Below are 16,107 nucleotides of genomic sequence, written 5' to 3'. Positions count from 1 at the left end.
TTTGAAATGAGCGCATGTGTAAGAACAGCTCATTTCGAGGGAACGCCTCCCAAAACTCGTGCACGAGTATTGGAACACGAGTGTTTACCACCGGCATTCGCTGTGTCGTGTTAGTGGATTAATTATGTCAGACTCACTGCAGGTAACTCATAATCTGCAGTTGTTACTCCTGACAAAAACATTGCATGCGGCGCCTGTAGAGTGTGGAAAGTTACTGGAGCGCGCAGCCGCACACGTCTCTCACAAGGAACGTCACGGCAGTGATTGACAAGCCAGAGGGCCAATCGTTTACGCGATGATCGATTGGCTGATGTTTTTAAGGCCCCACCTCGTGCACAGATGATGTATATTAATATTATTCCTTTCAGTGCACCTAATAAATAGTCTTTTATCAGTTAGTAAAGACAGTTTCAAGTAATATTGCAAAAATGTATAAAACAAAACATCCTCTTTAGCACCTTTAAAGTAGATACAAGAATTTTTTCTTTAGAAAACCCATATATTGTGACTCCCTGACAGTTTTTTAAAGGGGTGGTTGATTATGATTTCACTTTCAAACTTTCGTGTGTAATGTTGCTGTATGAGCAAAACAACATCTGTAAAGTTAAGACGCTCAAAGTTCAATGCAAAGGGAGATATTTTCTTTTATAGAATTCGCTGTTTAAGGACTACAAGTTTTTTCCGGGTTAATGACATCACTAACCCCAAAATGTATATAAACCCTGCTCAAGAGAACACGCAACAAAGGGGGTTGAGGCCATGTTAGGCCACAATGGACTGCTTTAGAGAAGAGGAAGAGTTGTTGTAGTAGAGTGTTGTTACCATGCCGTCATTTTACACCGGACTGCTTCAACGCTGGATTTGCACAACAGATTAACATGACGGCACATGCTAGTCAATGAGTTGAATCAACTGCTCAGCAACTACATATATTTTTATCCACTAACCATTCAGAAACGTCCATATGCATTCTTTAAGTTGTAACTTCTTCCTGAGGCTCTCCATCAGTGTCTGCATTTAAACTTTCTATTCATCAAAGAATCATGAAAAGAACGTTTCACGGTTTCCACAAAAATATTAACTATTTTCAACACTGATTTTTTTTTTTCCTTTCAGTAAATTGGTCATTATAATGATGTCTGCAGATCATGTGATACCTAAGACTGGAGTAATGATGCTGAAAATTCAGCTTTGCATCACACACACATATATATATATACATACATATACATATATATAATATATATATATACACACATATACATATATATATAATATATATATATATATATATATATATATATATATATATATATACATACACATATACATACATATATATATATATATATACACACACATATATATATATATACACACACGCACACACATTATATATATATGTGTGTGTGTATATATATATATATATATACATACACACACACACATATTTTATATATATATATATATATATATATATATATATATACACACACATATATATATATTAAAATAGAAAAGGGTTATTTAAATTGTTATATTTCACAATATTACTGTATTTTTGATTAAATAAACGCAGCCTCAATGAGCAAAAACAATTCTAAAAATAATTGAGATTTGCACATTAGGCTTTAATAGTTTTTAAATCTAATGACTTTATTATGTAAAAGAACTTTACATAAGAAAGAACATAACTTTATGACACTTGAAAGTATCAGAACAATATTTGTTTACACCATTTATTACAGACATAATTTCATAATCTTTGCTTTGTGACCGTAAACCCTGTTTCCAACATTCCAAGTTCAGACACTGTTAAAATGAGCTTGAAGCTTTGAGACATTTTGGGCTATAATGACCCGTTTCAGTGAAATCTGCAGCACTATAAAGATCTAACGTGGAGAAAAGGTGAAAGTTGGAGACAAAGTTTCTAGCTTTTGTTAATGGTAACTTGGTTCAACAACCAAGAAATTTCAAAAGGTCTGATAACATATGCAATAGTGTAATCCCTAATGCTATTTGAGGTTAATGAAGGTCATTTAAGAGCAAACATCCCTCAGCTTTTACAGTCAAGTAATATCTAGAAGTCTAAGCATGTTTTAAAAATAGAGTTGAGGTCAGGCAAATACTGTTGCAGTAGTAGTAATAATAGTACAGAATGCAAAACTCTAATTATTCTAACGCAAAGAAAATAACTCCCTCTTCTACCCAATTAAAACAAGGTATAAAAAGCATGAGATACATTCTTAGTGATGTGCTGATAAAAGGCAAGTCCTCTCATATCAATTTCAAAACATGATCTTCAGGGCTTGCATATAGTACATATTCCCTTTACAGAAAATTAATGACTGGTAGACTTTGTGTAGAAACATTTCTTTAAAATAAAAAATAAATTACACCATTCAGTCCAATCTAAATTCCACTGCATGAACCGTCTGATGGTTTGTATGAAAAGCCAGTTATCTTCATAATAATGCGAAGGGAATGTGTAAAAGAAGATTTCATTGTCATATTCGTTACATAAATGATGCATAACAAAATTGGCACACAAACTCATTACTTTTTCTAACAAATAAAATGCTGGAATTACACTTTAATGGCAACAGTAACATTTAGAACTAGTTTTGTTGTATTATTTGATCTATAAATCATTTATCTGGCATCATAGATATGAAAGAATCAATTGTCAGACTGGCTCAAATTTCCATATCCCTTTATCTCCAGTCATTTGTGATAAAAAAAAAAAATGCATTTAGCCTCATCTTCTACACTGGACTTGTTGGATGGCTGTGATACCAGAACCAAAGCATCATCATATATTCGTATGAATGCTTGAAAACAGCCAGTATTGTAAACATAATATCCAAGACTGTTAACACGTATATGTATCTCTTCTGCTTGGTAAATATGGAGTAGTTTTCAAGTCTCTTAAACTCTATCTAGACCCATCTAAACTCACCTTTTAGTGCTGTGATATAATTCTCATGTACTGCCATTATTTTTTATATATTTTGAATATATTTTTTAAATAAAAGCAATAAATGTTCTAATAATACAGTAGGGCAAATCTCACAAAGCCAGTCGAGAGCATATCCAGGACATATTTTACTTCAAAATCAACAGAAAAAAATAGAAAATTACATATTACATGAAGAAAATTAAATCCTTATTATCATAAATATAGACTTTTGGCATTGTGACATTATTCTCATTATTTGAAAACTATATGTTTAACTTTATGTTTTTTGCATTATATTGAGAATATAATAGCCTAAAATAGATTTGAGTCTTTATGCAAAATGTAATTCCTTGTTTTTATCTTTTCATTTAAGAATAAAAATGACACGAAGATGGTCTTGACAGGTTTTGTGAGATTCCCTTGAAATCGAAGCAACACACACACATCGTGTCGACCGTGCCAAACGAGTTCCAGCTTTGTATGATGAAAATATTTTCCATAAGGAAAACTTAGTGGTCACCATGAAACGATTCTCTAAGCTAAAGGTAAAAAGCATAAAAGTGAGGACAATGAACCACGAAGCAACAAGAAACAGTATAAAACAAAGTGATAGTCAGCCTCTGTGAATTGTGCAGCATATTCGTTTGACTTACGAAGAGTTCGCAAAGTCCCACTACATGGATGGTACCCGCCAATGTCACTGCCGTGTGTTAAATTTGTGATCTACACGTTAATTAGAGTTCCTGGCTCAGCACTGTGGGCCTCGTGTGCACGGAGGGCATCCTTTAATTATGTATGCCATAATGTGATTTGTCTTTATTTATCTCACAGAGCTACCTAAGGTCAATGTAAGAATTATATATAGTCACATCATCCATTCAAGTTCTTTGTGGGATTGGCATTAATTTCAAGACTACGGAATGAGGCTATTATTATCTATACAATACATGAAGACGAGACGATTTTAAAATGACTTCTTCATTTAGGTTACGCGCTAAAGATAAGGTGACTAAACCAGCCGCAAGCACTTAACACCTAAGAGAGTAAATCTCAGGAAATGTCCTGCTCATATTTCACACTAACATCAAAAGGAAAAAAAAGTCTATAAATGATACTTTACATAAAGAAAATAAAGCCTATTTTATCTGCCATTAAGATTTTTGTGCAATTTGACATTTTCTTTATAATTAAGCAATTCTTATTTATGTAGTATGAAAAAAATCTCATTGTCATTATTGAATTAATGACATTAAAATCAGCATAAATTAAATTCAGTACAACAAATACTATATATAAATACTTTACATTTTTAAATAATAGATCATCTATTTTTCACATTACAATAATGCAAATGAGATTTTTTCTTTTAATGCAAAAAATTGTAATGGGCCTCTTTATCTTCTTTTTTTCCCCTTTTGACTTTGAGGTGATATATGAACACTGACATTTCCTGACAGTTTTTGTGAAATTCCCCCAAAAAATCTTTTGCGGATTTCATTTGGTTTATGATCTATTTCTTTAAATAACCATTGCATGTTAGCCATTATTTTTATCACACAGTAGCTCTACTTAAATCACAAGATGTAGTTTCATCAGGCTGGATAACGGATACTGACATCCTTTAACTGTTCCATAAATTTCCAAATAACAAAAATAGACCACTTAAAAAGCAAATCAAAAACCCATGAGTGTGAATGTTCATGAAGAAAATATGAGCATAACAAGTATGATCCGCCTAACGAGGTAATAATGTGTGGACACAGACAGGCTGTATCGAGACGTAGCCTCATTGTTCCAAGGGCGACATCAGTTATTTCACAGGTTTTCACTGTAGTATCTCCAAACCTGCATCAGCATTAAGGAAGGACTCCTATGTCCTATGTGAGTGGGGTAATAGGCATGAAGGCAGATGGACATGCCTTTACAGACAGCATTCTTCACTCAAACTGAGAACTCGGCCCCGCCCTTCCGGGCACGAACCATCAGCAGGCGCTGAAGCCGGAGTCCAGCAAAAGGGTTGAACCAAAGCAGAGAGGGTGGGCCACCGAAAACAGCCTTCATCCCCTCCCATCGCACCCGCCGCTCCCATGTGGGCTTTTCGTTCTTCAACCGCTCGATTTCCTGTGAGCATCAAACGAAAAATGTAAAGTTAAGGCTAATACTATCAGCACATTATTACAAAACTCAGATACAGTGAATTTGAATTGTATTTCTGAGAAATAATTCTGCATTATATATACGTACATATTTATATACATAAAAACAAATACGCACAGTATCTCACAGAAGTGAGTACACCCTTCACATTTTTGTAAATATTTTATATCTTTTCATGTGACAACACTGAAGAAATGACACTTTGCTACAATGTAAAGTAGTGAGTGTACAGCTTGTATAACAGTGTACATTTGCTGTCTCCTCAAAATAACTCAACACACAGCCATTAATGTGTAAACCACTGGCCACAAAAGTGAGTACACCCCTAAGTGAAAATGTCCAAATTGGGCCCAAAGTGTCAATATTTTGTGTGGCCACCATTATTTTCCAGCACTGCCTTAACCCTCTTGGGCATGAAGTTCACCAGAGCTTCACAGGTTGCCATTGGAGTCCTCTTCCACTCCTCCATGATAACATCATGGAGCTGGTGGATGTTAGAGACCTTGCGCTCCTCCACCTTCCGTTTGAGGATGCCCCACACAAATGCTCAATAGGGTTTAGGTCTGGAGACATGCTTGGCCAGTCCATCACCTTTACCCTCAGCTTCTTTAGCAAGGCAGTGGTTGTCTTGGAGGTGTGTTTGGGGTCATTATCATGTTGGAATACTGCCTTGCGGCCGAGTCTCCAAAGGGAGGGGATCATGCTCTGCTCATTCATGGTTCCCTCAATGAACTGTAGCTCCCCAGTGCCGGCAGCACTCATGCAGCCCCAGACCATGACACTCCCACCACCATGCTTGACTGTAGGCAAGACACACTTGCCTTGACACATCTAAACCAAATAAGTATCTTGGTCTCATCAGACCACAGAACATGGTTCCAGTAATCCATTTCCTTAGTCTGCTTGTCTTGAGCAAACGGTTTGTGGACTTTCTTGTGCATCATTTTTAGAAGAGGCTTCCTTCAGGGACGACAGCCATGCAGACCGATCTGATGCAGTGTGCGGAGTATGGTCTGAGCACTGACAGGCTGACCCCCAACCCCTTCAATCTCTGCAGCAATGCTGGCAGCACTCATACATCTATTTCCCAAACACAACCTCTGGATATGACGCTGAGCACGTGCACTCAACTTCTTTGGACGACCATGGCGAGTCCTGTTCTGAGTGGAACCGGTCCTGTTAAACCGCTGTATGGTCTTGGCCACCGTGCTGCAGCTCAGTTTCAGGGTCTTGGCACTCTTCTTATAGCCTACGCCATCTTTATGTAGAGCAACAATTATTTTTTTCAGATCCTCAGAGAGTTCTTTGCCATGAGGTGCCATGTTGAACTTCCAGTGACCAGTATGAGAGAGTGAGAGCGATAACAGCAAATTTAACACACCTGCTCCCCATTCACACCTGAGACCTTGTAACACTAATGAGTCACATAACACCATGAAACTGCAAGTGAAATTAAAGCGCAAGCGTGCATTCAAATGTGATTTCAATACCCCGCATTTTGAAAGTTGCTCCCTAATACATGCAAATATCTCCCAATATGAAAGCTATTTTAAGATGGGCAGTGTAATTGTAACCATCTCTTAACTCTGTATCATGCTTGAAGAAAAATTTGGTCTATTTGCACTTTGAATATTGAGAGAGTACTTTGAATATGGTTTTCACTTAATAATACTAAGAGAAAACTGTTATTCATTTTTATTCATACTGTTTTATTTCTATGATCATTTTGTGGAAAGGAGTTAAGAGGTCAAAAGTTGTAGAAGCTCATGTACAGTTCCAAGGTCTGAAGAGACTCAATTGAAATAGAAATATTCTGAATAAAATATTGAAATTTGAAACTTCCACATCATTGCATTCTGTTTTTATTTACAATTTGTACAGTGTCCCAACTTTTTTGGAATCGGGTCTGTAGAACTGAAATGACATTAACTACAAGATGATTAGTTAAAACATTTCCAATGCACCTGCACACTGTTCTTCTAGTCATGTATATCATTGATGATTTCTTAAAAATACTGTGTAAATATCTTGTCTCGTGAACTCACTCTTGTGTCTCATGAGCTAACTGTCTTGTCACACCCCTTATATACATATATAATTATGCATTCATTTATTTGGTAAATAGCAGCGTAATAAGCAGGTTTATTTGTTTTATTTATTTATCAATTGCAATAAATAATAGACCAAATATGGCTGTAAAAGTTCAGTTCCATCAGAAGTAATGGTAGTAACTGGGTGAGAGAACTTCTGGAGGTTTGTGTAAGTCAACTTACCGTCTCATCATTACAGATGGAGTGAATCTGAGTGCCGAACATGACAGCAGTGAAGGTGAGAAACAGCAGCGCTTCCAGACACAGGAAAATCAGCAGCAAGACTGCCACAGGTGGGGAGAAATCACTACACTCTACAGAACAGAGAAGAACAACACAGATGAGATGATGCTGTCAAAACTAATGCTAGAAATCAAATTCACAAATGCTTTGTATGAGAAATAAAAGATCAGTAGTACAGATTACAAAAAAACAACAGTATTTTATTCCAGAGTATAAAAACTACAAAATATATTATTATACATGCAAATAAAAAGTAAATGAAAAAACAATACAATAATAATTGTATTGTAAATTATAGAACAATAGAATTACAAAAAATAAATTCTAAATTGTAATATTATAGACCACATACAGTAAGCAAAAATAGTGCAGTTAACACACAAATCAGAAACTGTTAGCACAAAGTGGTTTCTGAGAGCAAGAGATGACAATGACACAGCACAATAAATGTCTTTCCCTTGACTTTATATGACATAATATCATCTCTCCTCCAGTAATAGAATGCAAATCTAAAATCTGTATTACTCACCATTCCACTGGACTTTGACACAGGTGAAGAAATGGAAACCGCTGAGACACAGTGCATGCAATGAAATGGAGGCTATGTACATCTGAGGAGAATGAAAAACACATTAAAGTCAAATATTATTCAAAATTCAACAAATATAAAATGCTTTTGCCATGCTTTAAAATGCTGATTCTTATGATGAAAACCTCAAAATATTGATGCCTATAAAATTTACCAGAAACAAAAGTAATTGGTTAAAGGCAATAAAGCAATATACTGTGTAAAATGTAACCTTACAATAGTAATAATAATAAAACTAATTGAATCATTTATTAGTAGTAATGATCACATTTCTTTACACCAAGTAATAAAAGTACATAAGCAAAGTAACAGCCAAAGATCACTCTATAAACAAATAATTGTACTGATACAGAACTCAGACAATTATGTGCCCACAGCTTATGCAATCAGATGTTAGAGCCTAAAATCATTCCTTTTTAATTGGATGATTTTGTCAGCAATTCCACCATAAAATACTGTAAAAAAAAAAAAAGACACAGCGTCTTAGACACACTTACAGTGAAGAGGACAAAGAATCGCTGATTGTTCTCGCCCACACAGTTGTTGACCCAAGGACAGTGGTGATCCATCTTCCTGATGCATCTCTTACAGATACTACAACAAACAAAACCAGGTGAAGAGGCCATACCACTTTTAAAAGAAGATGCTAAACATTCAGCAGTCACTGATACTTGGCTCTAAATACAGCTGTCTTGATTACAAAAGAGATATATAATGTAAAATAGAATTTTTCTTGCGCTTTTGAAATTGAAAAAATAATAATAATAATAATAAAAAACTTTGATGACAGAGCCCTCCCAGTCCACAATACACTACTAGATTTTTCACCTCAAAAGAAGCGGCAGCACGGAACGCACGTGAACAGATAATCTCTTTCGCTTTACTACTAGCTACAGCACAAAATAAACATGAATGAACATCATAAGGTATGTTGGAAGATACAGTACAACTTACCGAAATCTGCATCATGTCTCATGCAATTGCTCAATCAGTGTTTCAACCACGGAAAGACATCAATTAAACATCTTGTAAACAATGTCATGTAATTTTGTTACATTTACCTCAGAAAAGCCATTCAATGTCCAACTCTCGAGAGAAGCATTTTGCAATATATATGCACTATATTGCATATTTATTGTATTTTTACTTAACCTGTACTTCAATATTTAATGTAACTTTGAATAAATCTATCATGTTTTTATGACAGCAACAATTTAAATGTTTTAAATTAAATGAATTTTATATATATATATATAAAATGAGAAGAAACAATTATGTTATTGAAAACGTATTATTATAATATTATTATTATAAAAACTTCCTTATATGTAAATTTAATGTAAGCAGCATACAAATCAGTTCATTTTTAATCTATAATATTATAGTGATGCACCAACTGGGATTCCCTGTATAGTTTACAGCATTAGTTGAGAGATATTTTTTCCTTGAGGAAATTTGCCATGTGCTGTACCTGATAAGCAAAAATGAATCGATATAGAATGTAATTGAATCGAAATTGAATGGAATCACAAGCTTGTGAGTCGAAATCAAATTGTAAAAAAGCTCTAGTATAAATTATGACATCGAAACTGACCATGTAAAGAAAAGACAATCGACGATTACATACCAGCGCATACGCTGTATTTAGCAACATCATTTCAAATGCAAAACGCATCAGCCAATCACAGCATAATTCATTTACAGGTACACACTAGCAAAAACTTTTTTTTGTGTCTGGCCTGACATTTTAAGAGGGCTTCCACTGGGGAAAAAAAACACTACAAAATTGTCCGCATACAGATAAAAATACTGACAGCAAAAGGAAAAGCTTCTCTCGTGATTGCGAGTCATTTATCAGACATTGGTCTTACCTGCAGTGGTGTGCTCTCTCTGGTTTAATGCTGCAGCATTTTGGACACTTGTAGATGACCTCTCCTGGCTTCAGCTGCAGACTCTCCATGTATTCTTTAGTGGCGTTACCTTTGGGAACAGCTCCCTGATAAACACAATGTACTTCACATCAATAACATCCATCACAAAAAGTTCATTACCACATTCAATTAAAATGTTGGTCCTTTCTTACCGGATCTGTCAGCATGGTTCGCAGGTGCGACGTCAGCGCCAACACAGCCAGGAAGTTAAATGCCACGCCGTTAATGAGAGAGTACCAGAAGCTTTTGGAGGGGAGCAACATGACAAAGTTCACCACAAATTCTGCGTACATAACCAGAAACCAGGTCATGAAGGCGCACACCATCCCGCAGCTGTCCTGGATGAACCAGACGCGGCCGGCAGCCACCTCCTCCTCCCCTCCGCTGAGCAGGGGCTGGTGCTGCTCCACATCCCTCAACCGGTGTCCTGAAGACTGCATTCTCTCCTGCAAAGACAGAGAGAGAGGGGTGAGCAGGACGAGCGAGACTCCCACTGGACCTCGATTCCAGCCACACATAACACTGATTCACATGCTTATCTATAATGGTACTGTAGAGATAAAAGAGCAGCATTGGAAAGCAATACTACATGTGCAGTGCACTAGCAACACCAAGGTAATGGGTTTGATTCCAAGGGAATGCATGACCTGATATAATATATACCTTCAATGCTTTGGTTAAAAGCGTCTGCCAAATGCATAAATGTTAATGTTGCTATTTACTAAGGCAAGTATCACCATTACTACTGCTCATGCTCGTTCACACCGGACACGAGTGGCACGATGCGACAAAAGACAAGAGAATCCATTACAATTAGTGATGTTGTCTACGCTGGATGCGGCGCGACGTGACATGACAAACCCCAGACAGTAAACTGATGCTTTGTTCATTTTATGATGTACTCCAAGCACTAGTGATACTTCTCATAGGAAGGACAAATGGATTCGCAACAGTCGCTTTGTTGTGTCCAGAGAAGACAGCTTCTAGCTGTTGTGGAGCGACATGCCAACAGACACGTGTTAGGGTTTCGTAGAACTTAAACTGTGTCACATTTGTGCTGTGGACACGAATAATACCTGAAATTGTGCGGTTTGTTGAGGAGAGGTGTGTTATTATTTCTCTAAATGTCTGAATGTATGATTTTTTTTTTTTTTTTCAATGGCAATTTAAAAAAACAAGTTTTAAAATAAACTTAAAGGCGCTCTAAGCGATTTGACGCGTTTTTAGGCCCAATTTTTTTTGTCACATACCGCAAACATCTCCTCACTATGCGCTAGCTGCCTGTCCCCTGAACACACTGTAAAAAAAACACAGTCTCTGTAGTTGCCACAAGCTCTGAAAACTGCAATAAAAACAAACTGGTGCAGCCTGGACCACTTAACATAATAAACATGCTCCAGCCAATAACCGACAAGCAGCGTCAATACGCAAGCTACTTACATTTTAAATGCGCGTTCATGACTGTTTCAGGAAGCACGGAGGGGAGGGCCAGGAGGAGTAGGAGGGAGGGTCTAGCTAACCTCTGTTTTGTTTGACAACACTTCGAACGTCAACAGGAAGTTACTCCGCTCAGAATCGCTTAGAGCGCCTTTAAAGGAAGGACTCAAGCCATATCTATAGACCAGAATATCATAGGTACTTTAGAGGATCTATTGACTTGTGTCAGCAAGCGACCACCTAGAATATCATAGCAACCACCTAGCAACACAATAGAATTGTTGCAGTGAGTTCAAGCACCACTAAAATTCTCTTCTAAAAACGCAAAACCTGTCCATAGAAATTAAACACTTTATCTTTAAAGGTTTAGTTCACCCTAAAATGAAAAATTATACCATAATTTACTCACCCTCAAGCCATCCTAGCTGTATATGACTTTCTATTTTCAGTCAAACACAGTCGGAGTTATACTGAAACATATTCTAGGTCTTCCAAGCTTTATAATGAGAGAGTTTAGTAAAAAAGATTTTGAAGCCCAAAAAAGCACATCCATCCATCCATCATAAAAGTAATCCATATGGCTTCAGGGGGTTAATAAAACCTTCTGCAGCGAAGCAATGCGTTTTTGTAAGGTTAATATCCTTATTTATATCTTTATAGACTATAATCACAAGCTTCATTGAACTTTGACCAGACACATGACGTACTGACGAATGTGGAAGCGCAGAGGATAGAGCAAAACAAAACACCGGTCACGAATTAAAAGTCTAAAACGAGAAGTTTTAAAGAGAAATGCTTGGAGTTTGTTGCCCAGCCCTATTTGTTTGAACCAGAAGAGGCGTCTAATCTGACATAAGTTTACAATACTCCTACTACATCCTACGTCATTCACCGGAACTCAACTCTCAACTCTCTCTCATAGTTTATAAAGTTCTAATTATATATATTTTTCTTACAAAAATGCATCTCTTTGCTTCTGAAGGCTTTTATTAACCCCCTGGAGCCATATGGATTACTTTTATGATGGATGGATGTGCTTTTTTGGGCTTCAAAATCTCAATTACTATTCTCTCCTATTATAAAGCTGGGAAGAGACAGAATATTTTTTTTATATATCTCAGATTGTGTTCGACTGAAAGAAGAAAGTCAAATACACCTAAGATGGCTTGAGGCAAGGGTGAGTAAATTATGGGATAATTTTCATTTTTGGGTGAACTAACTCAAAAGTTCAGTAAGATTTTGTTTTTTATTTTTTTTAAAGAAATTAATACTTTTATTCAGCAAGATTCTATTAATCAAAGAATCCTGAGGAAAAAAAAAAAAAAGTATTACAGTTTCAACAAAAATCTTAAGCAGCACGACGGTTTTCAACAATGAGGAATAGCACCAAATCAGCATATTAGAATGATTTCTGAAGGATCATGTGACACTGAAGACTGGACTAATGATGCTGAAAATTCAGCTTTGCATCACAGGAATAAATTACATTTTAAAATATATTAAATTAGAAAACAGTTATTTTAAATTGTAATAATATTTCACAATATTATTGTTTTTACTTTATTTTTTTGATCAAATAAATGCAGCCTTAGTGCACATAAAAACTTACCAACACCAAACTTCTGAACAAAAGTTTACTTTGAATCAAGCATGAGCTTGTATCTAAATAATATAATAACCCACTAAATATTTTAAATTCCCCAAATCCAACTACAAGAATCAGACACAAATAAAGTGAAAGTGAAAACCTAAGAAACTTCATATTCATAATTAAAATTTCAGTATGTAAAAGGCACAAGCTTCAAAAAGAGGCTCTCTTATAGTGATGGAGCTGTTAACCATTTTCAATCCTAGTATCACTGGAACATCACTAACGTCTTTTGTTAAAGAATCACAGTAGGAGTTTCAGCCTTCAACATGGGCTGAAACTTAGCATCCCATTTACATAAATACTTTTGAGATGCAAATTGCTTACGAAACAAAAGGCCAAACAGCCCAAAAGAGAGATGCGTATGGTCAGTGCCAAAAAAAAAAACTGACAAGGACTCATTCTGAAGGAGAAAAAGGACTGGAAACCATAAAGCATGAACTAATCAGACAGTCTTTACAGTAGATGCTCACCTGCATGTATTTACTTCTCTGACAGCGTGGGATACGTTACAAAAGTGTAATACTTAAGGTGAGGGATTTATTCAAGTGATGTTTTACTTAGCAAGTACAAATGACTCACCACACAGAGCGTCCCTCACAATGACATCCTCTCGAACCCTGTTGGGTTTGAACTCAAAGGCATCTACAGTCTGGAGCCTGTAGAAGACAAACACATACAGAAAATCATTGTATACGTGATTAATACGTACAGCAAGAAAGTAAAGTGTGTCAGTAAGCGGGGCAATGCAGATAGCACTGTGTGTGTGGCCATAATATTTCAAAATTCACACATAATAAGCCTTCCTTCACATCATCGCTAATAATCATTTAAAAACATTGTTAAACAAAAGCTCAATTTTACAAAGCCTAACCTGAACCCTATTCTTAATATAAAACACAGGTTCAACTATATGTCATTGATCATATTTTGTACTTACTATGGCTAAATTTATAGTAAAGTCTAGCAAAAAATAAATACATTTATATATATATATATATATATATATATATATATATATATATATATATATATACATATGTGTGAGTGTGTGTGTGTGTGTGTGTGTGTGTGAAAAGATCCAAGTTTGAGCCCATCATCTGACATAAAAACCTGTTTCACCATGACATAACATACTGCTGTGGTTGATTTCAACCCTGATAAAACCCACCAGTTTCCTTCAGTCAGCTGTAAATGAATAATAATCTGCACTTATATCAAAAGATTCACATTCAATCATTAATAAATATTAGACACAATCGTACAAACTCTCTCTCATTCACACACTGTACTGTAACTGAAAGTGTCACTGGCCTGTTATGAGGAAATGTGTTTTGATTTCAGATATTAGTTTCGGGCAGCAGAATATAATAAAAAGACATAAATTCAGTGTGTATACTGTGATTTTGTTGTTGTTATTTTATAAACCAGTAACGTTATAGCAACCATCATAACAACAAATCTCTAATCTCCCGGCACACCCTTTATCTAATACGTGGTTTGATTTTTATATCTTCAACTTGCCTTTATTATAACTAATATATAAGCAATATGCATTTAATTATTCTGACAGTCTTATTAAATCACATTTAAATCCGTCTGATAAATCGCAGCCATGCAAACATCATCATGATTTACTTTCTTTACCGAAATACAGAGCTTTTTCTTTTACTTACCGCCTCCAAAATGAGATTTTATTCACCAGCTGTGATTCTCAGGTGAGCGATGGGCACATATAAAGAGATCATTTCATTTCTCAGACTGTTTAAAGGGTTTCATAGGTGAGAAATAATGATGAGGGTCACACACACTTCCGGGGTTCAGTGCGATCATTTCTGCTGCTTCTGCTGTCTGATGAGTGACAGGCCCGAACACACGCCGCCTCACTTCTGACCCCTACCGGCGGATCCGGAGAACTGCAGCGATCAGGGAAGCTCCTAATTTAATAAGGACCTCCAGGGAGGTCTCAGGTGCCCTCTGCTCACTTTCTGTCTCAGTGGCAATTCGAGGATTAATTTTTAAGAGAAGGGCCTCAATGGGAACAAGTGTGCAAGAGAGCCAAATGTGTTGTAATGTGGATTAAATGAAGACAAGGAGACATCTTCAACTAGCCTATATGAAATTATGAAATATATTTTCTACCACAGTCTACCAGTGCTTAACAATTATAAAAGGTTAATTATTATTTCAGTATTGCATTTCAATTGATACAGACCAACTTGTTATAAATATTGGTTTGGATGCAGCAATAAATTATTGTTTAAAGCCCAGCCAGTGTTGGAAATAATAATAAAAGATTAGATAGATAGATAGATAGATAGATAGATAGATAGATAGATAGATAGATAGATAGATAGATAGATAGATAGATAGATAGATAGATAGATAGATAGATAGATAGATAGATAGATAGATAGATAGATAGATAGATAGATAGATAGATAGATAGATAGATAGATAGATAGATAGCCTAATGATAAAATAACAATTTCACTAAACTGGTCTCGGGATAGCATACATTTCCTGAATCCCTATAGTCTAGACATTTATTTTGTGATTAAATAGGTTGTTTTATAGTTATTTGTGTATAAAAGTGATTTAAATCAGAGAATTGAAGGCTATCTTTCAATTCTAAATCTAGGTCTACATTTATGCATTTAGAATCTAATACGACAGCAGAATAGGAACACAAGCAATTCGTCACAAGGCCAGCAATATTGGTTGGTCCTGTGTCAAGATCAAATTGTTTGTTCCTTCAAAACTCTAATAATTTTTCATTTTTTTACTTGTTAATTTTAAGCATGTTTAAGTTTTTGAATACACGCTTTTAATAAAATAAACTTTTGACACAGTATTCACAATTTCCCTCCTAATCTCTCAGTAGACTACTTTAAAGGGTTAGTTCACCCAAAAATGAAAATTCTGTCATTAATTACTCACACTCATGTCGTTCCAAACCTGTAAGACCTTCGTTCATCTTCGGAACGCAAATTAAGATAGTTTTGATGAAATCTGAGAGGTATCTGTCTCCTCCATAGACAACAATATAATCA

General features: G+C 35.7%; 1 protein-coding gene across 1 annotated transcript; it reads right to left on the bottom strand.

The window, feature by feature from the left end:
- Window positions 1-1,635: 1,635 nt before the first annotated feature.
- Window positions 1,636-14,956, bottom strand: zdhhc7 (zinc finger DHHC-type palmitoyltransferase 7). The gene is made up of 8 exons (XM_048168131.1): window positions 14,731-14,956; window positions 13,637-13,713; window positions 10,122-10,415; window positions 9,910-10,034; window positions 8,536-8,632; window positions 7,979-8,060; window positions 7,390-7,520; window positions 1,636-5,080 (listed from the first exon to the last, which is right to left on the bottom strand). Exons 3-8 carry the CDS (start codon window positions 10,407-10,409, stop codon window positions 4,901-4,903), a joined length of 903 nt encoding a protein of 300 aa, XP_048024088.1. The 5' UTR covers window positions 10,410-10,415; window positions 13,637-13,713; window positions 14,731-14,956; the 3' UTR covers window positions 1,636-4,900.
- Window positions 14,957-16,107: the final 1,151 nt, after the last annotated feature.

This window comes from Megalobrama amblycephala, linkage group LG19 (genome assembly GCF_018812025.1).
Source record: "Megalobrama amblycephala isolate DHTTF-2021 linkage group LG19, ASM1881202v1, whole genome shotgun sequence".
Taxonomy (NCBI): Eukaryota; Metazoa; Chordata; class Actinopteri; order Cypriniformes; family Xenocyprididae; genus Megalobrama; species Megalobrama amblycephala.
Note: the sequence above shows the minus strand (reverse complement) of the source record. Positions and strands in the feature narration are given on the sequence as shown.

What these genes read in the sequence shown, in the direction of transcription:
- zdhhc7 (XM_048168131.1), bottom strand. Translation starts at nt 10,409, where the DNA reads ATGCAGTCTTCAGGACACCGGTTGAGGGATGTGGAGCAGCACCAGCCC. An exon ending in GAACCATGCTGACAGATCCG is followed by an intron (nt 10,035 to 10,121) that starts GTAAGAAAGGAC and finishes TGTGTTTATCAG; the next exon opens with GGAGCTGTTCCCAAAGGTAA. An exon ending in CCATCTGTAATGATGAGACG is followed by an intron (nt 5,081 to 7,389) that starts GTAAGTTGACTT and finishes TGATGCTCACAG; the next exon opens with GAAATCGAGCGGTTGAAGAA.